The sequence below is a fragment of the Ambystoma mexicanum genome, chromosome 12 (genome assembly GCF_040938575.1).
Source record: "Ambystoma mexicanum isolate Mex_15411 chromosome 12, UKY_AmexF1_1, whole genome shotgun sequence".
In the NCBI taxonomy this organism is placed as follows: Eukaryota; Metazoa; Chordata; class Amphibia; order Caudata; family Ambystomatidae; genus Ambystoma; species Ambystoma mexicanum.
This window is the reverse complement of record NC_090936.1, coordinates 433,630,433-433,654,668: the sequence shown is the minus strand read 5'-3', so window position 1 is coordinate 433,654,668 and position 24,236 is coordinate 433,630,433. Positions and strand designations below refer to the sequence as shown.

General features: G+C 47.0%; 1 protein-coding gene across 8 annotated transcripts in view; it reads right to left on the bottom strand.

Annotated features, from left to right (window-relative positions):
* Positions 1-24,236, bottom strand: part of WNK1 (WNK lysine deficient protein kinase 1) — a 2,404,646-nt gene that overhangs the window by 1,144,313 nt on the left and 1,236,097 nt on the right. For 7 of the 8 annotated variants that reach the window (XM_069628604.1, XM_069628602.1, XM_069628603.1 and 4 more), the window contains one exon: positions 23,368-23,652. The exons of the other annotated variant lie outside the window; for it this stretch is intronic. In XM_069628604.1, coding sequence (XP_069484705.1) covers positions 23,368-23,652 — 285 coding nt within the window. The remainder of the gene's footprint in view (positions 1-23,367; positions 23,653-24,236) is intronic. 8 annotated transcript variants of the gene reach the window in all.

Here is a 24,236-nt window from a genome sequence, read left to right as displayed (position 1 = left end):
TTTGAGAGCCACAACCATTTAGATTGTTTTAATGGCACGGGGATAGATTTGAAATGGACCTTGCGAGCCGTCGGACCTTGCAACCCGGCATATTTGATTCTTGGAGGTTGGAAGGCCAGTACTTCATCTTGTATTATGCTGTTTAAATTTGTGGTTAAATGACCATGGGCATGAACATTAGCGTGTTTATTAAATAGTTTCTTGTTTGGCTCTATGTCTGAGCTACTCAAGTCTTTTAGATGTGTTTGTTTAACACAAATCCTGCTTTCAACAGGACCCTTCTTGCATACCTAAGCAAGTCAGCAACAGCGCGCGAGGGAATCACCAGCTCGACTAGGTCGTAGGTTCACAAGTTACTTACCTGTAACTGTTGTTCTCCAGCATGGGTCTGGCATGGATTCACATGCTCATGAATATTCCCCGTCGTCAGGCTGGGAATCTTCGGTAAAAGAAAAAATCTGTTTCAGTTTCATTTCTGAACTGTCTTTCTCCTAACCACCAATTACTGAGCTCTAGGTCATACTTCCCCCAGCCAATGACTGCCCCCAACCTAAGCCCCTCCTCTGGCAGCCATCTTCAGATTTGGTAGCACGTAAAGTGGCGGTAGGACCAAGAGAAGAGCCGCAGAGGGGTAGGCAGGAGGGTTTTCATGTGAATCCATGCCAGACACATGCTGGAGAACAGTTACAGGTAAGTAATGTGTTCCTTCTCCAGCATGGGGTCTGGCATGGATTCACATGCTCATGAATAAAGAATACATAGCAGTGCACACATGTACAACGACGGGAGGTGGCAAGGCTCAAGAGAAGCAATCTCTTCCCTCCTCAGCAGGCTCACCTTCAAGCGAACAGGTTGCGCAGCACTGCTTGGCCGACTTCGGACTCCTCCCTGGAATCCCTGTCGATGCAGTAGAATTTCATCAAGTTCTGCATCGACCTCCACATAGCAGCCTTGCAGATGTCCAGCAGGGGCACACCAGACAGGCATGCCATTGTAGCAGTAATCGCTCTGGTGGAATGGGCTCTCGGACGGCCAATCAGCAGTCAGTTGGCCAACCGGTTACAGTATGATACAGGCGGAGAGCCACCTGGAAATGGAAGCCTTGGACAGGGCCTTCCCATGTTTCACAGGACCAAAGTTCACAAAAAGTTGAGAAGTTTTCCGGAAACTCCTCGTGCAGGCCATGAAAACCTTCAGTGCACGAGCCACATCCAGCAAGTGCAAAGTCCTTTCAGCCGGCGACAAAGGCGTTGGAAAAAACACAGGTAATACCAAGGGTTCATTGAGGTGGAATTTCCGACGGAACCTTGGCATGAAGGAGGGGTGCGTCCGCAGCACCACCCTCGTCTAGTGAAAAGTCAAGTAAGGCTGCTTGCATGACAGGGCCTGGATCTCACCTACTCGTCTTGTAGAGGTGAGGGCCGTGAGGAAAGCTGTCTTCCACGACAAACTTGAGCAGAGCTGAATGCATAGGTCCGAATGGGGCCCCCCCCCCAGGAGCCTAGTCAGCACCACATTGAGTTCCAACGCCGGGGGCCTTCAACGGCGGGAACGAGCGGAACAGTTCTTTGATGAACTCCTTAACTAGACAGTCAGTGCGACCACAGAAGACCGTCCAGGAGATCTGGTGTAGCGGGAGATAGCCGCCAGATGTACCTTAAGGGAGGCATGAGCCAGTCCCGATTTAGCCAATGACAGTAATTACGGAAGCACAAGAGGGGCCGTTGTGATGCTGGGAATGCATTAGAGGTACAGGGCCTCCAAGTCCTTGTCCTGTAGTCCGTTTCAATTTGTGTTCTGTATGGTTTTCTTCCCAGGAGACCATGTGGGACTCCTGGCAGTGCACCTCTTCCTGTTTTTGGTTTGGTGTACAGACCCATGGGATACCCTTATGGCACCCATGGGTGGGGGTACAACCCTGTGCCCCGAGTGTATGTTTTTGGACACCATTTGTGTGGCCCACAGAGCAGCATCACCTCCTGAGAAGCTAGGCCTTGATTGCTTGTCCATTGCTACCAACAATAGAGAATCTTGGCTGGGGTACTCTGTGCCTCTCCGCTACCATATAGCGAGCAGGCGTACAGACACCCCCCTCCAGTCTTTACAGCCGTGACCCGCAGAGGGTTGATCTTCTGAGAATGGCACCAAATTGCAAAGCACTTCCATTTGTGCCCGTAGCATTTTAAAGGTAGAGGACGCCCTGGCCTTGATGACTCTTTGCAGTCCACCGGAAGATTGTAACCACCGAACTCTAATGCTGCAGCAGCCAAGCCTTCCGGTTCAGAGACCCACGGGTCATGGTGAAGAACGGCGCCTCCTTCCCAGGCGAGAAGATCTGCAACCACTGGCAGCTTGACTGGCAGAGACGCCGACATGCTGAGAAGGTCTAGTTACCAGATCTGCCTCGGCCACGCTGGTGCGACGAGGATCATTCTGCACCGGCACTGTCCGAGTTGATTGATGACTCGAAGAAGCAAAGGCAACGCATACAGAAACAGGCCCCCCCAAGGGAATGAGAATGCGTACCCCATGCTCCCCTGCTGGGGGAACCTGCTGGCAAACCTCCGGCACTTGGTGTTCATCGCCATCGCAAACAGATCGATCTGGGGATTGCCCCATTTGAGGAAAAGATAGTCCACTTGATCCTGCTGAAGCTCCCACTCGTGGCAAGAGCGTAGCTCAATGCTGAGGGAGTCAGCGACTGTGTTCTTTAAACCTGCCAGGTGAAAAAGGAATGAGGAAGTCATGCGCCATTCTGGATAGCACTGGGGATCTGGTGACCCTGTTTCTGTATGTAAAACATTGTGGTGGTATTGTCCGGGAAGACCCTCACCACTTTGCCCTTGAGGGACGGCAGAAACGACTTGAGGGCCCAAAATACTGCCTGTAGTTCCAGGACGTTGATGTGCAACGTCTTCTCCGGTAACCACAGGCCTCTGGCGTGAAGGCGGCCGGTGTGGGCTCACCATCCTTCCAGGGAAGCGTCCCCTGGTACGGAGTGGGTGGGGGCGGGGGGTCTGGAAATCCATGGCTCCCGACAGATTGGAGCGCACGCCCCACCACCTTATCGCTCAACGGAACTCCTCGTCGAGCACGATCCTGTCCTGGAAGCTTTCGGATGCCTGGACCCAACAGGCGTCGAGGAACTCCTGGAGCGGGCGCATCCGCAACCTGCAGTCGAATGAGGTATATGCACAATGACATGCAGAGCACAGACTTGATGGCCCTCATCCGTGGCGATCTTCACTGCTAACAGCCGTTGCACCTTGCCCAAGATGGCCCCTATCCTCTCCTCAGACGGTGACGACAGGCATGACACTGTGTTGAGCCGGGATTCCAGGAACAGAGCATCCTGCGATGGAGTCGAGCAGGATTTGGCATAATTCTCAGAGAACCCCAGATCAGTCAGTAGGCGGACGGTCCTCGCCGTGTGGTCGTCGGTGAAGTCTCTTGATCTGGCCCGGATGAGCCAGTCCAAGTAAGGGTAGATGTGGATCCCTTGCAGTCGTAGATGGGCTGCCACCAGTGCCAGGCACTTGGTGAAGACTCTGGGCACTGACTTCAGTCCGAAAGGAAGGGCCTTGAATTGGTAATGCTTCCCGTGAACGACTAAGCGCAGATACTGGCAGTGTTCTTTGTGAATTGGGAAGAACGCATTCTCCAGGTGCAATGACGACAGAAAGACGCCCTCTTCTAGCTGTCCGAGCACGTGTTGAAGAGTGACCATTCTGAACTTCTGGGACTTTATGCATTTGTTTAGTCGCCGTAGGTCGAGAATGGGCCCCCGGTCTTCTTTCGTACAAGGAAGTACCTTGAGTAAACTCTGGAGCGCCGCAGCCGCTATGGAACTTGCTCTATCGCCCCCCCCCCCTTTTTTTTTTCTTTTTTTTTTTTTAACATGGCCTGCACCTCCAGCAGCAGCTGAGGGACGTGGTTTTCCTGCCGGGCCACCGGTGGTATTTGGGGACACTTTTGTTGGAACTCTAGGTTGTGTCCTTGGGTGAGAGCATCCAGCAGCCAACGGTCGGTGGAGATGGTCTTCCACATGCTGATGAAGTTCGCCAGCCGGCCTCCCACTGGGGTGCATGGGTAGGGGCACAACATGCTGACCGGTATCTTGCCTGGAGGCCGACAGGACACCCTGCGGTCCCCGACGACGACAGAGACCACCCCCCAAAGGCCTTGGTTCGGCCTCTCTTGTCTTCCTGGGTGGTGGAGCAAGAGGGTTGGCGGTAAGAGGAGGAGCCCCTGCCGAAACCCTCAGAAGAGCAGCTAAACTCCCCCCCCCCGAGGAACAAAAGGACGGCCATCATCGTAGCGTGCCTAGGCCACGTGTTGTCTTCGTGTCCGCCTTGATGGCCTGGAGGGATTCATCCACAGCTTTTCCGAACAGGTTGTCCCTGTCAAAAGGCATGTCCAAAAGCCTTGTCTGGACCTCCTGCCTAAAGTTGATGGCCTTGAGCCAGTGTTACGCTCACCTGGCTCCCACAGGGGCGTCGGTCGGACCCGGACGGCTGCGGACTCCAACGTGATGCAGAGATGACTGACTGTAATGGCCCTCCTAATCTTCTCTGCTTGATCCGTAGAAGTATTCTCCTGCAAGTGGAGAGATGTATTTAGCCACCCATGGATTCAAGTGATGACACCCCCACAGTCCTCCCCACTAATCACCTCCGAAGTGCCCTCTCGGCAATCTCATCTTATACTCTTGAAAGATGAGCTCTCCATGCTGCATGGATTGCAGGGGAGCGTTGATGCCAGTTACTTCACTGGTTTGAAGGCGTGGGAGAGTTTCTGAGAGTATTGACCCTGAGGCTCCTGGCAAGGACCAGTAAGTATCAAGTTCATAGAGTTCAATATGTCCGATGTTCCCTCTCGTTTCCCCCCCCTTCCTTCCTCGTCTTGCAGCCGAGTTCGTGAGAGGATGCTCTCGTGGTAGCTGATGGCGCTCAGTTAAGAGTCTGTATTACCCGACACTGTCCGGTAAATGTTGCACGTGTTTAACGTGTTGTTTTCTCTCTCTCTTTGCAGGTGCGGCACATGAAGATGTGGAGGGTTATAGAATAATGCCTCCGGTGGTAAATCAGGTAAGTCTATGGTGATGAGAGTTATATTTGTTCGTTTTCCCGGCTCACCTTGTTGGTTTCTTTTGTCCCCCAGGTGCCAGAGTTCGGTGAAGAAATGATGGAGACAGTGCCGAATCGAAAGATGCTGCGAGGACTGGCGAGTATGGCGTGGTGCTGCAGCTGGAGATGCGACACGTACTGAAATGATGTTCTTTCCAGGTCCGGAGGCGAGATGGATCCGGAATCAGGTGAGGAATTCGAAAATAGTTTATTTTCTAACCTTGTCCTTTTCTTTCCTCTTTGTTTTAGGAGGTCCAGATTTGAGGCGGGCGTGGCAGAAGACTGGATGCTGACTGCAGGCACGGTGAGCGTTACGCTGCTGGATGCAGAATAACGCGAAGCGTGTGCTGCTGTTCGGGCGTAGTTTAAATAGCCTCCAAAGTAGTTCCAGGTAAGAAGTTCCCCAGAACCACGCCCGAGTAAAAAATAGTCCCTGTAATAAAATAGTCCCATCCAGGCCTCACGTTGGCTTGGACTCACTTGCAGCATGGTCTGCATCAGGTAAGTAAAGTCTATGAGCCTGGCGCCTAAGGCGCCAGGACTGAACCCAAACAGCCCCCAGCCGGGGATGTTGGGGTTTTAATAAGTATCTGGATGCCTACTCCCGGAGCTGATGTGCTTGGTCCTGATGCCCGGGGGTAGGCATCATGACAGCCAGCCACGATGGCGAAAGGCAGACGCCGTTTCCTGGCGGAATCCCACATCCGCAATGTCCATGGCCCACCATGATGGCATGATCCGATGCCACCTCGCCTACTTGAAGGATTTCCAAAGCCTCAACCCGCTTGTCGACGGGGAGGAAATCCACGAAGTCCAGGAGAGAAGCTAGCCTAAACCACAGCTCCCGGTCGTATCTGGCCATGATGGCGAGGGCGTTGGCAGCCTTGACCGTAGTCGCTGCAGAGTAGATAATCTCCCTTGGGTTAGTGCATCTGTGAGAATGATGTCACAAGAATAATAAGGCACTAATAGCTGCTACGTACTAAGAACTACTGACAGAATCTCAGTATTTATATAAGAGATTCCAGATTAGACATCAAATGTGTGGTTTTACCAAAGATGCTAATGATATATACATTTTTCATGTCATGTGTTTTGTTCAGTATACAATTGATTGTTTTGGAATGTCGATAGCAACCACAGAGAGTAACACTTTGTCTTTAGTAATTGTTTTTTTATTTTTTTGTTTATTAATGGTGTAGGCTTCTATTTCACAAGTATATAGAATCTTTCAAGTCCTACTCTAGGACTGCTTCTTGAATTTTTTTCTGATTTTTCTATTGTCAGTTTAATTTTTGTTCAGCACATTAGGATTTGTTGTGATTGACACATTGTTGCTTTTTAAAAAAAGGTTTTTTAAAAAAAGGTTTTATTCTAAAAAATAATTTTTCAAAATAAAATATAAAGAGATATACATATTTTTTCAATCAAGGTTGTGAGTGTCATTTGTTGCAATCGAGTAGGTGAGTTCATAAGGTCTCCCCATAGATGAGTTCAGATCTTTAAGGGTGAGTTTTTGAGAGGAGTTAAGACCCTTTGTTTATGGACTAATTATAGATAATCTCCCTACCCATCGAGTCCAATGTCTTCCCCTTGCTGTCTGGAGCGGTGGAAGAAGAAGATGATGTCGAGCCCGACGAATTCTTCCTGGCAGCCGGCCGGGATCACAGATTCTGGTGATGGTGGAGACCGCAAGCACTTGGGTGCAGATTCCAGCACCCTGTACTTCTTTTCCAGTCGGTCTCTCTTCCCTGGGGCTGTAGAGGGGTTCGTCAGAGCCAGCCCTTCGTCCCACCCAAACATTGTTCAGTAGAGGGACCGAGCGGATGGTCTCCCTCTTCGCCTCCCAGCGCTGATACAAGAAGCCTTCCTTCTTTTCCTCCAGCATGAGCTGGAAAAGCTCTGATGCTCTGGCGAACATTGCAAGGAACGATCCTCTGTCATCCGGAGGAGAGGCTCTGGGCAGAGGAGACAGGAGGTACCCCAGCCCACCATCATCATCCGTGCCAGTCGTTGCTGTCTCCGATTCCGTCTCCCCAGTTTGTTTATTTATTTATAGTGCGCACCACACCCGTAGGTATCTGGCACATTCCAAGAATATTCATAATCCTGGTTACAGAAAGAACAGTGCACACATAATTTGCACAACAGGCAACTTACATACATAGTGATACACAACTTGAATTGGGAAGGTATGTTCATAAGGAATACACTATAATTGAAAAGAGATATATACATGTGTGGTAATCCAATAATGTGTCACTAAGCGTGTATGGAGTTGTGGGTCTGCAGTGGTGGCTCTTTAGAGATTAACCATTGTTTGGTATCTTTCCTGAATTTGTAGAAGGATTGGTCTGTACGTAGAGTGGGGGGGGGGGGGTAGGGAATTCCATAGTTGGGCAGCCATAAATGGGAAACTGCTACCCCCTGCTCTTTTTTAGATTGAACCTCGGCACTCTTAGGCAGCCAAAATTAGCCGTCCTAGTAGGTCTAGAGGAGATCTTTTTGAGGATTTTTTCTGCCAAGTATTTAGGGGCACCGTTGTTGAGGCATTAATGTGTAAGGGAAGCTGTTTTGAGCTGATTCTTTTCAGGGATAGAAAAAGCCAGTTGTTGGTGCGCCTAGTCGTTGAAATATGTTGCTGTCTGGGGATGCCCAGTGCTGTTCTAAGGGCATTATTCTGCAGGATCTGTAATTTGTTAGCGATATATTAACTGGCACCTAGGTACACTGCATTGCAATAGTCCATTTTTGATAAAACAAGTGCACAAGCTAAGGTGATATAGCTTTTTGACGAGAGAAAGGGCTTGCAAGAGTGAATAGGCTTGCAGGTATATGCTGTCAACGAGGCTGTTGCACTAACCTGATTGCGTATATTCAAGGAGGTGTCAAGGTAAAAGCCCAAGGTTTAACTTCAATGCCACCTTTAGGTCATTCCCGTCAATGTGAAAGGATAGGTATTGGTTACTCAGTTTCTTCATGTTGGCAGGGGAGGCTAAACGGAGTAACTCGGTTTTCTCATCATTCAGGCACAGCCCAGGAGTGGCCATCCCGGCCTGAATGATGAGGTAGATTTTATTGATACGGGCAAGGTCATTGTTGTAGTTACCAGTCAACGGTAGGAGGATCTGGGTGCCATCTGCATAGTTAGTGTAGGTGACATCCAGAGGGCCTAGATCATCAAAATGTGGTTTAGTGAACACATTGTACATGGTCGGTGATACGCATGAATGTTGTCGGACACCGCAAGAGATTGGGATGGGATCCGCTACAGCCGAAGCTGAGAACACTCATGGACCTGTTGTTGAGGAAGGATTGGTTCCAGGCTGTTGCTTCTGTTGAAAAGTGGGCCGCAGAGGATAGGTGACTGCACAGGACTTTGTGATCTACCAGATCAAAGGCGGCTGACAGATCTAACAGAAGCAAGAGAGCAGGTTTTCCTTTGTCCTTCAGGTCATTTATCTGGATCTTCAGATCGATCAGGGTGGTTTCAGTTCCGTGTTGGGGTCTGAATCCAGATTGGCGGAGTCCAAGTAACTTGTTAGTCTCTAGGTACGTTTGAATTTGGTTTGGAATTAGGCAGACTTGTCCATTTTGAGAAGAAAAGGGACAGTAGTGATGGGTCTGAAGATGGTGGGGATGCTACGGTCTAATGTGTTTTTTTTATTTATTTTTTTAAGATTGGGAGTACCCATAAATTCTTCAGGTTGGTTGGAACGGAATTTGTGCGAAAAGAGGCGTTAATGAGAGTGGTGATAAAGGGGGAAAGATCTTTGGATGCGTCTTTAATGACAGAGGCTGGGCAGGAGTGCCTTGGCAGTTAGTGTTTAAGTGAGGCAATAATGTTAATTACTTCTTGGGTGGATACTGAGGTGAATTTGAATCGCTGTTGTCGTTTTGGGAGAGTGTGGGCAGGTGAGGTAACAGGTTCTGTTTTTTGGCTGCTATTTTCTTTTGAAGCAGAGTGATTTTGTTGGTTAGAGCTTCTTGAATTTTGGTACACCAGGTCTTGTCCTTGATGCAGTTCTCAGTGGTAGGGACGGGAGATTCAAGTTCTCTTAGAATAGTGAATAGTTCTTTGGAACTTGACTTGCTTTCTCAATTCTATTATTATAGGCATCTCTTTTTGCTAGCAGAATTTCTTCTTTGTAGCTGGCTGATATTTTGGTCAGGATGTCTTTATTGGCCCTGGAGGGATTATTTTTCCAGGAGGTTTCACATTTCCTTTTTCATTTCTCAAAGCTTTAAGTTTGGGTGTGAACCATGAGTTCCGGTGTGCTTTGGGTTTGCCTTTGCGCATTTCAGAGGGGCAATGCTGTCTAGTGCTGCGGTCAAGGTTTTGTTGTAAAGGTCCACTATATCTGATGGGTTGGATGAGGCTAGGGATGGATTGAGAAGTGGTTGGAGGAAAGGCATATGTTTGTCCACTGTAATATTTTTGTTCCTAGTTGGCATGGGGGGAGCCAAGAGATTTTCTTTATTGGGAAGAGGGCAGTCTTGAAGATTTAGGACAGTAGGGAATGGTCGGTCCAGGGTTGTGGTTCAATGGAGGCGATGGTTGTGGTACAGTTCAGGTCTGCCACCCAATCAAGGATTCATCCTTTGTCATGGGAAGGGAGTAAGACTCTGAGTAAGGTCCAATTCCGCTAGGGAATTGGCTACGGACGCTGCAAGTTGGTCTGAAGGGTAATTGAAGCCTAAATTGAAATCGCCTAGTATGAGGATTTGAGACAAGGGTTTTGTGTTGGTAGAAAGAAGTGAAATGATTTCATCTTCGAAGGAGCCTAAGGGTCCTGGGGGTCTATACATTGGATGCATTGTAATAGTTTGTGAGGGGAAGTTTCACAGTCATTAATTTTAGTTACGCAAGATTTAGTGGGGGTGTGAGAGACAATTCTGAGACCCAATGTAGTTTTGGCAATGAATGCCACCCTGCCTCCTCTAGAAGATTCTCTATCCGATCTGAGGACCATATAGTTGTCAAGGGTAGCTAGAAGGAAGGAGGGTCCAGCTGCTACATGTAACCACGCCACCGTAAATGCAAGGAAGTCTAGTTTTTTTTTCTAGAATTAGGTTTGCAATGTCTACTGCATGGGCGACCAGGAACCTGGCATTCATCAGTGCCCCAAGGATGGCAGTAGGGTTGTTGCTGTGGGTGGAGAGTTTAGGTGTGGCAGAGACTATTTTGGTCTTCTTTACAAGTTTAGGTTTTGTTCGTGGTGCAAGCTGAGCCGGATTATTGGATGGCAAAGGGTCACCTGGTATTGTGTAGGATTTCTTGAGTCTGTTACCAAGCCTAGCATTACGGCTGGTTGTAGGGCATGGAAGATTGGACGGCAGTAGGGTGGGGGTAAACATAGGTTCGGGAGTGGTATCAGGGCTGATGGGCAAGGTGGCTAGAGGGATGTCTAGTGGCAGGTCGTGGTGGCAGTTGGTGAGGGTTACTATGGGCAGCGGTGAAATTCTGGGGGTTAGCAAGGTATAGGTGGTCTTCAACAGGGGAAGGAATGGAGTGGGTTTGATCAATGTTGGCAGGCTCAGAGGAAGTGGGTGGGCGTAATATGGTGAGCGGGCTTGGTTTGCTTGACCACTGTAGTAGGGGTATGCAGGTTCATACTGGTGGATTGGTTTATGGTCGGTAGGGAGCTGATGCTACTGATAGTGATCAGGGTAAGAAGGCTAGGCAAAACTAGGTTTCTGCTGGTGACATACATAGTCACTGGTGATCACTAGGTGATCAGATACTGGGATAGTGAGAACACGGTTTGACAGTACACCAGTTTAAGAGAGCGGATTTGTTAGTGCCTAAAAATCATGCCAAGTCATCAGTCACTCAGAAAATCAGGTTGATCACAAGATATAATTTTGATAGTCATAAAATCCACAATATTTTGAGGAAACATTGGCACCTGCTACACCTTGACTCAGATCTAGCCAATTGGCTGGATCCTAACGCCAGTATAATGTACAGTAAAGGAAAGTCCCTCAAAAATAAACTCTGTCCCTCATTCATGAGCATGCCAACTCCGACACTACTTGGTTGCACTCTGCAAGAGTTAAAGGCTTTCACAAATGTGGATATTGTAATGTGTGTAAATTTACATTTGAAACATCATTGGTCCCCTTTGGTCCACGAGGTGATCACAAAATTAATGAATTTATTAACTGAAATACCAAATTTGTAGTTTATTGCATCATTTGCATTTGTGGTCTTAAATATATCGGCAGTACTATCAGACCACTTAAAATACACATTTGTGAAAATCTCGCTACAATTGGTAGTCAGGATGCAAAATATCATCTTGCCAACCATTGGCAAAAATCACATCAACTGGACTGTAAGGATGATATCCGTTTTGTGGGATTATCTAAAGTTTCATTGCCCCCTAGAGTTGACAACCTAACTTTGAAATTACGGCAATTGGAAGCTAAATTAATATGTAAATATCGAACTGTATATCATGGATGATTAAATACGGATCATGAATTTGCTACTTTTCTTTAAATCATGGTTGATTTATTGCCTAATATTACTGGTGCCAGTGTAATCCCTGTATTTTTTTTTTAATGTATGCATTTTTGTCATAATTCAGCAGCGCACTCAAACAGCGCTTCTAGTCTTGTTTGGGGCAATTACCCCTTTTTTACCAGTTCCCCTACCCCCTCCTTGTGATTTCAGTCGTATTGCTTTAATTTTCCCCATTTAATCTCTTCATTTTCTTTTATAAGTGCTTGTTTTGGCATACTCATGACTGCGTAACTATATTCGCAATGATGCTATTGTGGTTATTCTCGCAATTGAGGCCTCCTAATTTATTATTTATATTCAATTTGTATCTTATAATTAGATTTGTATACTTATTTAGCTCAATATTGTCTTTTTCAAGCAAGCAGCCTTGTGGTCTAATTGGCGCTGGCCTTTTCACTCTATTTGAGCCTTTTTTCCTACACCTAACATGGCGGCCTTAATTTAACCACTACGCGCGCATACCAACGTTCCATCCTGCACAGCCTCCCTTTCGGAGGCTATGCTTTTAAGTCCTACCTTCATTTTGCGGCTTGCGCGCTGAAATCCTTGTGGTTATTCTTCCATGTCCGTCCAGGTAAGACGTGTTTGCACGATCCCCCGGGTCTTCCAATATTCAATCTAGTTCTCATCATATATGCAGAGCACCCAATTAAGCAATTGATGCTTTTTAACCCACATGAATTGTAGTTATGTGTTATCGTCTAATTAAGTACTGGCATTCTCAATCAGTTCTCTAAGACGCCACGGCTCTACCTTTATTCACATTTTAATTACATTCTACCATGCAACGGAATGTTGCAAGTTTGCGACACTGATTTTTCCTTTTCTCCAATTCCAATTTCAGCCTATTTGCAATTGCGAAGCATTAGAGGTATGCTTTCTGACAACTTCCTAAGTTATTTAATTCACTGTGGTTTTTTGAACTTGGCAATTACTTTACGGTGTTTCATCCCTGTAGATTTATTCTTGGCACTGTCCTCACTCTGCAATTTGAGGTTTCTAATTCGAAGTCAAGGTAATATCCCAGGGCATATGTTTATTTCAATATAATTTTACATCTCCAAATACCTAGAAGTAGCTTGTTTTTTTATTGCGCTGCTGCAGCCACTTACATTTTAATTTTGCATTCTGTTTTTCTTTTTTTGTTTCCTTTGGCTATTGAACAATCACCAACTAATGAACTTCTACCATATGCAGTACTGATCTTTTTTGTCAATATTATAGGTCTTTTTACTTTATACATTCAAATAGATTTTACTGTTTGTGCTTATTGTTCTCGCACCCACTTGTGTGTAATATGCATTAATGTGCCTTGGCAAACTACCCCATTGTTTTGCCCCTGTGCGGTATGCCATCCTATGTTTGATCATCATACCTTTTCAACCTTGTGGCAAAACAATATACTTTTCATCTTTGTGATATCCCAGCCTCAGATGAAGAGCTGTTTCAGGCTCGAAACACGTGTCGGGCTGTTCCTGTGTTTAATAAATTATTTGGACTTTAATCCTTAATTTGCATACTTCCTTGGCGCAGTGTGACTGGAACCCGCTCGTGTCAGATACTGGGATAGCAAACTTGGTAGGCACCGAGTGACCACATGTATATTGCTGCTGGTAATTGTAGGAAAATTATGACAATGAGGAGTTGGAATGAATCGGTATAACAATGGGTAAAAAAAATAAAAGTTAGCACAATCGAGGTAGTGCTGTGAACATTCAATTATACCTAGAACATTCAATAGTGTACATTTTGGTAGTGGGCAACAGACAGTCTATAATGGAGATACCAGCAATGAATATAGATTAAGGATAGTACCGTGCCGTTTAAGAGCTAGGCCGAGTGATGCATGCAAGGTAGGCTTAATGTGGAGCAATAATTATAGTCTGTCTCGGTTGGGTCTAACAAACGTAACCGTCATTGGACATCAACAGTAAAAAGGGGGGAGACATGTAAAATTGCACAAGACTTTTCAGCGTCGTAATAGGAAGGCTGAGGCATTTCAAGCACGAGTTGGCGATCTCCAGGAGGAAACGGCCACATATGGATGAGTAACAGTCAAGATGAGCCGCGCGCAAGAGGCGGCGGTGATAAATCGAAAGGAGAGCACCTTTATACACAGTGCGTGTGTTAGCGAGAATTCTCTGTTGAGGCTAATTTCCCAAACCTTTTGAGTCCCCCAGCAGCTTTGCTGGATTTTTGGGGTTTAGTTTTTCTCCTGCGAAGAGTGAGACTCTTTCTCCCACTCTTAGACATGATTTGAGGTGTTCTTTTGACTTTGTATGTGTTTTATGGGCTATGGGGTCCTTTACCCCATAGGGCTTCATGTGTTTTTGGTATGTGGGTTACACAGCACCCTGCGGTGCAGTAACCCAGGGGTATCGTAGCGACCCCCAAACAGACTCCATACCCTGGGACTGACTACTGCCTCCCAGGGCATGTAAAGTCACCATTGGCTTTAGTAGTCTTAAATTGTGAACAGAACCAGTACAAACCATCATATTCTGGACGTTCAATTGCCCCGGGGTCTGTTGTTCGAGGGGGCACTGTCCAGTCCCCCCCGACTAAGTTTTGGCTGGTGGCAGTGGATACTACTTTTTATATTCGACCGCGGATATATTCCTATGGGATTTTCCCATTGTTCGAGGCTACCACTTTTTAATATAGCCTCGAACATACCGCCGGTTTATTAAATTAATATAAATTCACTGGTTGGTATTTTTTGCCGAAACTCGGTTCCAAAATGCCGTTTGTGTTCACTTCTGTGACTCCAACCGAAGTCGAGCCCTTTGTTCCACTTTTTGGCGGGCTTCTCCACAGAAGCCTCCAAAAGTGGTGCCACTCTGTCTGGGTACCACAGGGGGCGTGGGAGGGGGTTTAGGCACCCTGGATTGAGCTGCCTCTGCAACTCAAGTCGCACTCTTGTGTGATTGGCCCAGTGGTGAGCCGCCCGGCTCACCACTTAGCATGTTTGAGTGCCAGCTAGGACTGATGAATGGGGGTTTTCTGCATAAAAGCAGGGCTTTGGGGACTGGGACTTCAGACGTCGCCACAGGACCAAAGAATCCAAAGAGGGAGAAGCTGAGCCGACCTGCAACGACGACACCACCGGTGGAGCCCTGCTGAACTGTCTCACCACTTTTCCCGACGACAGAGGAGATCTTCATTCCAAAGAGTCTTCTTCCTTTGACTGGTGGGGATAACCAGTTTGCCTGCCTTTTCGCCTTCCCGGATCATCTCGTGGCCGCCTTGCCTGTGCCAAGCACCCCGGCAACCAGGATACCACGTTTTCTCCACTACCGCAAATAAAAGGGTAGTACCTTTTAACCGGAGAACTCCGCAGCTGGTTTCTTCCCTGGCAGTGCAACGACCTTCAGCTTTCCTCCACGTCGAGATCATCTCTTCCTCTGGAAGACGACGCGACTTGCACCAGCTGCCAGGAACAACTGCCCCCGCTGGACGATCCTCTCCACTTTAAAGGTACTGTGTCCGCCTGGCTTCCCTCGCAACGGTCTGTGTGGGGTGTCTCTTAAATCCTCAACTTACCACTTGGGTTGGCCCTAGGCTGGCTAACTGAACTTTTCTAAACTGAACTGCTTCCTTTCTGAACTCTCTGCAAGACTCTCCAAGCCTTTTAAACTGTGTGATCTTGGGCGCATTGGTGTTCTACTCTCTCCAAGACGGAGCCTGGCCTCTGAACTTTTTGCTCACAAGTAGACTGACTTTCCTGCCTTGCTGAGTGCTTATGAAGGATTGTGTTGTGGCTGTTCCTAATTTCTACCTTTTCCCTCCCTTTTTCTTAAACTTATTGGAGTGCCATCTTTAGTTAAGCGCTCACCTCTGTCTGGAAATAAGTGGTGTTAACTAAGACTTGTCTAATAAAGAATAAGGGATGTGTATATATAATAATAGTGACCGTGTTTCTTGAACTTACTTATAATAATAGTGCTAGAGTGTTTCTAAGTGTGCCTTTAAATAAATAATTATATGCTTTGTTACCAAAGCTCTGGTCAGTGTTTGCTTGTGCTACTGTATTTCGGTACCTCTCTTATATACGATATAAATTGTCTAACTCTTCTTGAGAGAAGTCTGGCTGCTCAGCCACAGCTACCAGGTAAATCTGGGTGCTACAGACTGCTACCAATTGGGTTTACTGTCAACACCTGTAGTCTTAAGCCTTTTGCAGTGGTCCCTAAGGGAACTGCACAGGTTTCTGCCTAACAGCGTGCGATGGGCTGCTCGAGGGGCCGAAGCTGTTTCCAGTAACCTCATCGTCCAGAGGCAAACAGGGTCTTCCTCAGGGGCCTTCCTCAGGAGGGCCAGCATTTCTGCATGCCGGCGTCCTCGATTGGATGATGAGGATTCTGGTTGCCAGGCGCCCCACCCGTGGGGACTCAACACAAAGCCAACCACTGCAGTTCGCTTATGTCAGGGTCGCCTCTGCTGCGGGTCCCTTGGGGGAGGGAGAGAGGGGCGGTGGAGAGAGAGCCATGGAGGTATCAGGTCTCCTCTTCTTGGCCTGCGGTTCCCCCGTTGTCAATGGGGTGACCGGCACTGGCGCTGCGGGAGGGGTGGCTTGCCAGTATCCTCCTCTGTAACTTGGACACCAGTGAGTTGAGGGCCAAGAGGATGTCCAGTGCAAAGTCTATAGGCAGCCTCTAAGGCGTAAGAGTAGGGCCTGGGCCCCAGTCATTCTCGGGCCCCTCGTCATCACCTCCATCAACGGTATCTGTCGTCGCCATCGTCGTCGGCTTTGTTGCGAGGCCCCGGCGTCCCCTTAGTTGTCCTCGCCCCCATGGACGGTATGGACAGAAAGGATGTCATCTTCCTCAGCCGAAGAAATGTCCTTTCCCTGAAGGCCTTCAACACCCCCCCAACCCTTTCTTTGGGTCCAGAGGGGTCGGTCTCGGGCTGAGGTCTGGCATCCTCTTCTCCGGCGGCTTTTCAGCGGGCATGTTTGAAGCTTCCCTCCTGGGAGGAATGGTCACCCTTGCAGTTGCCGGAGCACCCTGCGGGTCCGTCCCCACCGCCTTTGAAAGCGACACCACCAGCCACCTCGAGGGAGGGTGAAGATTTTACCTGGTACACCTGGGCCTTCACAGAGAGGCCGGGACGCTTGTCTTGCTTGGCCTTGCCCTTCACGGCCAGGTCGCAGGACTTGTCCTGCTTGGCTCTCTTCTTAATGGCTGCATCTGACCCTTTGCCCTTCTCCGTCGTAGGTGGGACAGACACCGCACCCTGCTTGTGCCTCTCCTGTGTGGTCTTCTCCGGGTTCTCCCTCAGTCTACCCGGGTTATCAGACTATCTCTTGCATGAGGAACCAGAGTGTTGACTGGATATCGACGCAGATAGGGATGACGGCCGCACCGTGACCATTGCAGGACCCGCAACAGCGGCGACCCCGACGGAAGCGGACTTGCAGTGCTTGGCCTTGTCTAGGCCTTGGGCACCCTCAAAGGACTTAAAAGCCTGCACAGCTTTCCCAAATCCGTGGGAGGCATGTCCCTGGGTACCATCTGGTGCAGAGGCCTTGGCCTGCAGCAACACTTCCAACCGTTGATTTCGGTCCTTCAATGTGTGCTTCGAAAAACCTTGGCAAAACACACAATCTTTCTCCTTGTGTGTCGGGTGCAGGCAATACAGACACTGGGAAGGCTTGTCGTCCATGTATACATTCCGCAAACCGCAGTCAGAGCACAGCTTGAAAAGAGAAGGGTATTTATTTTCGTCCGACATGATCCACGCAGTGTAGGCCTGAGGAATCTTCTGGAAGCCTCCAAGCAGAACACTCGAAAACAGCCCTTGAGGGGCGTTGACAAATCCGAAAAAGGGTCACCGTTACTGGGAAGGATGATTGATGGAGCACACAGGCTCGATTGAGTGAAAAATAGAGTTTAACTCGCAAGAAAAATAAAAACGCAGCAAAAGCTTGGAGTGCAAAGCACAAGGAATCCCAACACTTGAACATGCAGTAAAAATCTGAAGATGGCTGCCAGAGGAGGGGTTAGGTGGAAGGCTGTCATTGGCTGGGGGCAGTATGACCCAGAGCTCAGTGATTGGTTGTTAGGAGAAAAACAGTTTTTCTTTTACTGAGGATTCCCAGCCTGATGACGTGGAACATTCATGAGCATGTCAATCCATGTCAGACCCCATGCAGGAGAACTGGAACTATCTATGTACCTAATCGCTTCAATGTCATTTGATCAAATATAATGCAGGTTGTCCACAGCTCTGAAAGCTATGAGCAAGGACCTACGATTTGGCAAAGGGTCGTATGTGGTACGATCCACCATTGTAAGGGTAAAGACGTGCAAGCCCATAACGGGCTTGGCTTTGGAAATGTTACTACAGTGACCTAGTTAGACACCACTTAATGCCATGGGATTGGGCAATTGCCGCTTCTCATAATTATAACCCTTGCGCTCTTGTTGTTTCTTACTCAATGGCAATCTTTGTAATAGAAGAGTTCTCTTTTGCTCCATGGTTGAAAAATGGGGAAATTCATCTTCCGTTTCAAGGGGCATAAAAGGTCCTACTAGCAATATCGGTGTGACAGGGATAGTGCAGACTCTCAACCATTGAGTCTAATTGTGGCTGGGATGACATTGAGTAAGTAGAGAATTCCATATTTTCATGCTCAGCAATTTCTATCTGGTTCATGTAACGCTCACCTGGTATCCACGGGGACGTCACTCAGCCTGTTCTGATCTCTTACAACCTCAAACCCTTCCCTGGAGTCTACTCGACTGGAGACTGGGCCTGAAACACAGGATTGGTAGAGCTTAACTCCCTATTGTCTGTGTGCTTGAACCCCTTCTTCCCTGGGGTCCAACCCTTCCCTTTGATCCACAGCTCACCTTGTTTTCTTGGAAAGTGTGCTCTCCGTCCTGCTTTTAGCACAGGGGCGCGTTGATTGATGCGGGCTCGTTGCTGCCTAGTTACTTCACTGGCAAGAGTCCGACAGGTAAGTATGAGTCTTTTGAACAGTTTTCTAACTTGGTTACTTTCCTTCCTTAGATGATGGCCGGCGTCTGGGGATGGCGACGTGCTGCGGAGATCAGTAGCGCTGAAGGTGAGCGAGAGCGTGGTGCGACTATTTCGTAGTTGTATTGAACCGAGTTCTTTTTCTGTGTCTTGTAGGTGCCGCAACATTTTCAGCGTGGATGCCGGTTATGAAGAAGAAATGCGGTGAGTAAGCGCGTTATGCAGCGCTTCTAGGTGTTTCCACGCTAACCTGGAGTGTCTTTTCCCTCTTGCAGATGGATGAGAAGTTCCGGAGACAGAGTTCCCCCAGAGCTGCTGGGATTCAGGTGAGCGTTTGAAGCTCGTACAGTATTTAAAAATAAGCGAAGATTTGCTGAATGCTTACTAATGCCTTTTTACTGTTCTTTTCCCTTTTCCTTAGGAAGCGGCATGCCGGGATTGGAATGACACCGCCGAAGATGCCCGCAGAACAGAAGGAGCGATGAATGATGGGCAGAAGCGCCGCAAGGTAACCTGTTCCTAACAGTGTTCTTGTTCTTGCACGAGCTGAGTGCAGAAGAAAGATGCAGCCCTACTGGAGACCGATCCGAACACGGTGAGTGTCACGCTGCAGGTGCAGAAAACACAATGCATGTTTCTCAGCCTGGGCGTGGCTTAAAAAGTCTCTGGGCATCCCAGGTGTCTCTGGGTTGAACCACACCCAAAAGACTAGACTGCACATGCAGTTCTGGGAACCGAAATATGTGGGGCATCCAACTTGTCCCCATCAATGCACTACAATTCCAATTCCCAATGTTATCCTATGGGAGTGAGTGAGTCTGGTGCCACAAGCGCCAAGTCTGACTCCAAGTGGGTCTTTGGAGGGATGGAGAGGCCCTTGATGGCCATGTAGGTGATCGTGGCCTGGCTCCAGCCTGACATCTTGGAGGGCTGGGGACATGAGGGGCAGGAATCATGACAGCTCACTATTGTAAACTTGTCTATACGCACTCAATGATCCAGTTCCACTTACAAGTGCACCAGACTGTTGGGCTAGCACTGTCTTTGGTCGAGTCAATGCTTCAAGGGGTTGGGATAAACTCTGAATAACCAAATCATTGGGCTTGTTCTTTTTAAGGTCCATTAGTATTGGAAACAGTTTTCAATGGAGTTGTAAGAGTTAATAAAGCTTTTAGTTTTTGGGTTAACTGATTATTTTGATGTTGCTCGATTTGTTTTTTTTTCGATTTTATTTTGGCTGTACAACAATATTTAGTCTTTTTGCTTTCTTCTTGCGTGGAACTAGATGAAAGCAGTCAAACACCTGTGGCGACGGCACTTCCTGGAGGACGAAACAGGGCCTATACAGTGTTGCTCACTTTCAGACGGTAAAGGTTCAACAGTCGGGCTATTAGCCATCAGGGCCGTTTGAGTCACAATTAGAATATCCCTCAATTCCTTCGACAGGGGAGTCTCCCATTTCAATTATCGTCAGCACAGCATTATTATTCTCAATGGTGTTGGCTGTATTGGAGTTAAGAATGTTTCAACCCTTTATTTGTGACACACAATGGGTCAATTCAGCCGCCACCCAATCAAGTTTAGCAGACAATATCATATTGTGGGTGTCCATTTTTTTATCCATACCCTCACGTAATTTAACCAGGCTATACATACTGGTATTAATAGCCGACATAACCGACACGTGTAATAAATATGGTGGTTGTGAGAACCCAAATGATGGTCTCGGCATTGACTTGGCAAATGAGGCTGCTGATGAAGATGAGAACGAAAAATTCACTATTAATTGGTTACCCGTTTCTGGGTACAGAATGTGAGAGTTTAAGAGATTCAAGAGGATTTTGCTAGCCACAATGTTCATTTGAGTTTCGATTACAAAGTTAGCCCCCAAGGGCGGGGATTGCAATGAGCTGGTAACGTTAAATTGTGGCTGTTTTAATACAGATGAGAGTGGAGGTGTGGCGCAGACTGTTGCGTTTGCAGAAGGCATGCCGCTTGCAGAGCTTGAGAATATAATTGAATTGCAGACGAATCCACCGCATGAACGAGCGGAGCTGAGGCGTCATGAACACACAGCGGGGTCACTGTCTCCGGGATTAAATATAAATCTTGTTCCTCGAGAATTGGTTCTGGAATAACACAAGAAAGCACAGCAGTATCAGATACAGGCTGTAACATGCTTTGATTCACAATTACTCCAGTCTCAACATTTAGTATGGCACTCGCACTTGGCTGGGATAGCTGGATTGGAGACTGTTTGTGCTGCTGGGTAGCAGAACTGACAAATGTCAGGACCAGATGATTTTGAGCGCATGGATTGCAATCACAGTTGTATCATGCACAATTTTTTGCATAGCACAGTATTACCTTTGCTGGGATGCGGCGAGGTGGACAAATCAATTCTGCATGGAACACTGGCTAGATTCCGCGGCATGTCAGTCATCAAAGTGTAAGCGGACATATTCTAAATACGTAATTTGGGCAACAACCGCCACAGAATATCGGAAAGCAACAAGATTAAAGTGGTATGCAGCTGAGTGCACTCGGCATCACTGGACAGCACTGGCTGAGATGCACTCACTCAAAAGCGTGCGCTTCCTTGCTGATAAGCATGCTGGGAAAAGGGGTGTCGCTTGGGCACTAAAATTGAAAGAAAAATGCGTTTTTAGACTCCAGTAGTTTACTATTGCCACTAATTAAGGTCCACTATAATAAGCTCTCATTTGTACCGTGCATTTCAGTCCAAATCAAATTGTAGCTTTCCTTTCAGAGTAGGGAAGCAATGTCAGTTTCGGGAGGAAACGATCCAGGCAGTAAGGCAGGACACAAAATAGCACTCTCCGAGATGCACTCACTTGAATGCGCCCTCGAATAAGAACACTATAAAAAAGCCTAGAGCTCAGACCTCAAAGCAGTGAGGAGAGAATGAGCTCCAGGGAAAGGGAGAGACTTGAGAGAGAGAGACTTGAGAGAGAGAGACTTGAGAGAGAGAGACTTGAGAGAGAGAGAGAGATCAAAGATCCTGCTGAGCCACACATATTAGACATTGGGAGAGAGCAAACCAGGTGAAAGACCTTAACCATTGACCAGAAGACGGTTGCCTCTGGAGGGTGAGATCTTAAGAATATCAGTGTGGCAAAAAAAAAAAACACAAGCAAAAGGGAAGCAATACTTCCCATAAGTGTGCACGTGTGTTTAAAGGTAATTCTGATATTCCAGGAGGGTAAACCCCGCCTGAGAATATTGAAGTCGGAACACATACCCTAAAGCAAGGGAGTCAAAGTACTTGCTGGTAGGAGATTGCCAAGACATGTGCTGGTTGTTATAAACCCGAGATTATGTAGTAGTGTAGGGACACTCTGGGGCGGGTGGGTACTATTCTCATTATTAATCCCTTGAAGACACTCAATTAACCGACACTGAAACTTGTATTATATTAAGGTTAATGTCTGCATTCACTGCCCCGGTATCTAAAGGGCTTATCCGCACCTATTGTGGCAATGTTAATAAAATGTGTTAAAATTAACTACTGAGTATTACGTTATCACTTTATCCTTTGTTACACCTTGGAAAACATGGCATTATCGTTGGTTATTGGCCACTGGAGGCTGGTTTACCACTGGCCATTATAGAGTGTAATTTGTGGTACTAGCCACGTGGAGAGTTTCTGTATGAATTAAAAATAAAGGCAGAAACTAGTTGTGGCTTTATTTCTTATAGAGGGAATAAAGAACCACAGAAAGAGACAGATTTGTGCAAACCAAATATGTAAAAACACAAACACAAAATCTGAAAAATAATTCCATTGCACCTGAGCCATTAGTTCTTGACTACAAAGCCACAAATGCATTTGTACCATACCCAAGCCCAAATGTTCTACTGCCAGAGTGTAATGGCTAACCGCATCGATGGTGTAGATACCAATTAACTTTCAGTTAGATCTTGCATATTACCTAATGTTAGGAACTCCATCAAATAAGCAAGTCCGACCCTAATGTATTGATATTTAGTTGTTGCAGAAGATGTATTGGCTATCTAGAATAAACTTCACTATGAAGAATTATAACAGTCAAAAACACACACCCTTGCACAAATAACAGGTGGCCAGCAAAAAAGACATTTCTTTGCAGACCTATCAGGGTACAGCAAGAAATTGAATATGATCATCATATCAAGGCTCAGGACCCTAAGGTCCGTCTCATTGTCATGTAGGCATCTTTACATTCTTACAATAAAGATCAATGGCTTTTAATCTAGTATTTTTAAAATAATTTTCTGGAACCCCAAAGGGTAGTGCAGAGATATGGAACCATACAACTTTATAAAGATCTCTTGGCTTTAGAAATATGGTATCCCTGGTGGCAATATAAGCAGTAAACTGGAGTACCAGGAAAGGGCTTCTAAAAATAAACTAATGTTTGTCACCTTGAAAATGTAGCAAGCCAGACAGATTCACTGTTGTAAAATTGCCAACCTTCATAAAATGGTTTATTCAGTAAATTCAGGCTTATGGCTTTACATAGCAACATATAAAGTAGGAGGCCATACGTTTCTTGATCTTAACCATAGAATTCAGCTACAAAGTATAGAGACAATATAGACTAAACATTCTGATTTGCACTTGTTCTTGCCTGCTCACATTTAATTCATGATTGGAGTTAGTTGCACTGCAAACAAACAAATAAATAAGACAGTCTATAGAGAAACACAAACATGTAAGCTTACAATTACCTCAAGGGCCGCCTGCTGCAGAGGTATAGGTGTGACTTGCTGGTCTATACCTACTGCTGGATGCAGAGCTTGGATATGACCTGCAAGGCTACCAGCAGGAACCATCGCATTAGATTCCTTGTAAGGCAGAACAACAGCAAAAGGGTAAACTGGCTGAGCCAAGGCATCTATGGCCAGGGGAGGGGACAGGACCGCAGTTGGGATACCTGCAGAGGGCAGCGGGACAGAGGAAGAAGCGGCATTGGATTCTCCAGGATTTTGCTGCAGGAGATGAGGCAGGAATCCCTGCGATAGAAATGAGGAAGCAAGAATTAGAAAATATGGGGAGAGTAGACAAAGAGGTTAGTGAATAAGTAAGCAGGGTAAAAATTAAAGTTACTCACAGTGGTGACTAGAGTACTCATAGTCCCTTTTACTCCATACTTGTGGGCGTCCCCAAACATGGGGACGGTACTGGAACCTTTGGTAGCGAAATATTGAGTTTCTCCTTTGAGTTTAGCTTAGCGTGCAGGAGCATGGCCTTGGGCGTGGGAATGGCCCACTGAGGCCCTGCCCTCCGATGCCTCACCACAGTCTCCTTTGAACACATCAGATGCTTAGATGCCTGGCTACTCTTAGCACATATTAGACCTTGGCATATTAGCAGGGGAAGGTGGGTTGATTTATGGCGGAAAGGAAACCGAGTACTCTAGTCACTATGGTGAGTAACTTTAATTACTCGTACGTCCTGATTTCTCAATCCTTGTGGGCGATTCCACTGAACAAAACCATAGGGTGAAGCTGTGACAACCTGCCTCATTTCTAGGACGAAGCAAAAAGGTTCCTCAGAACCGCAGGACCAAACCCTGCATCGCACCTGGAGCTGTGTC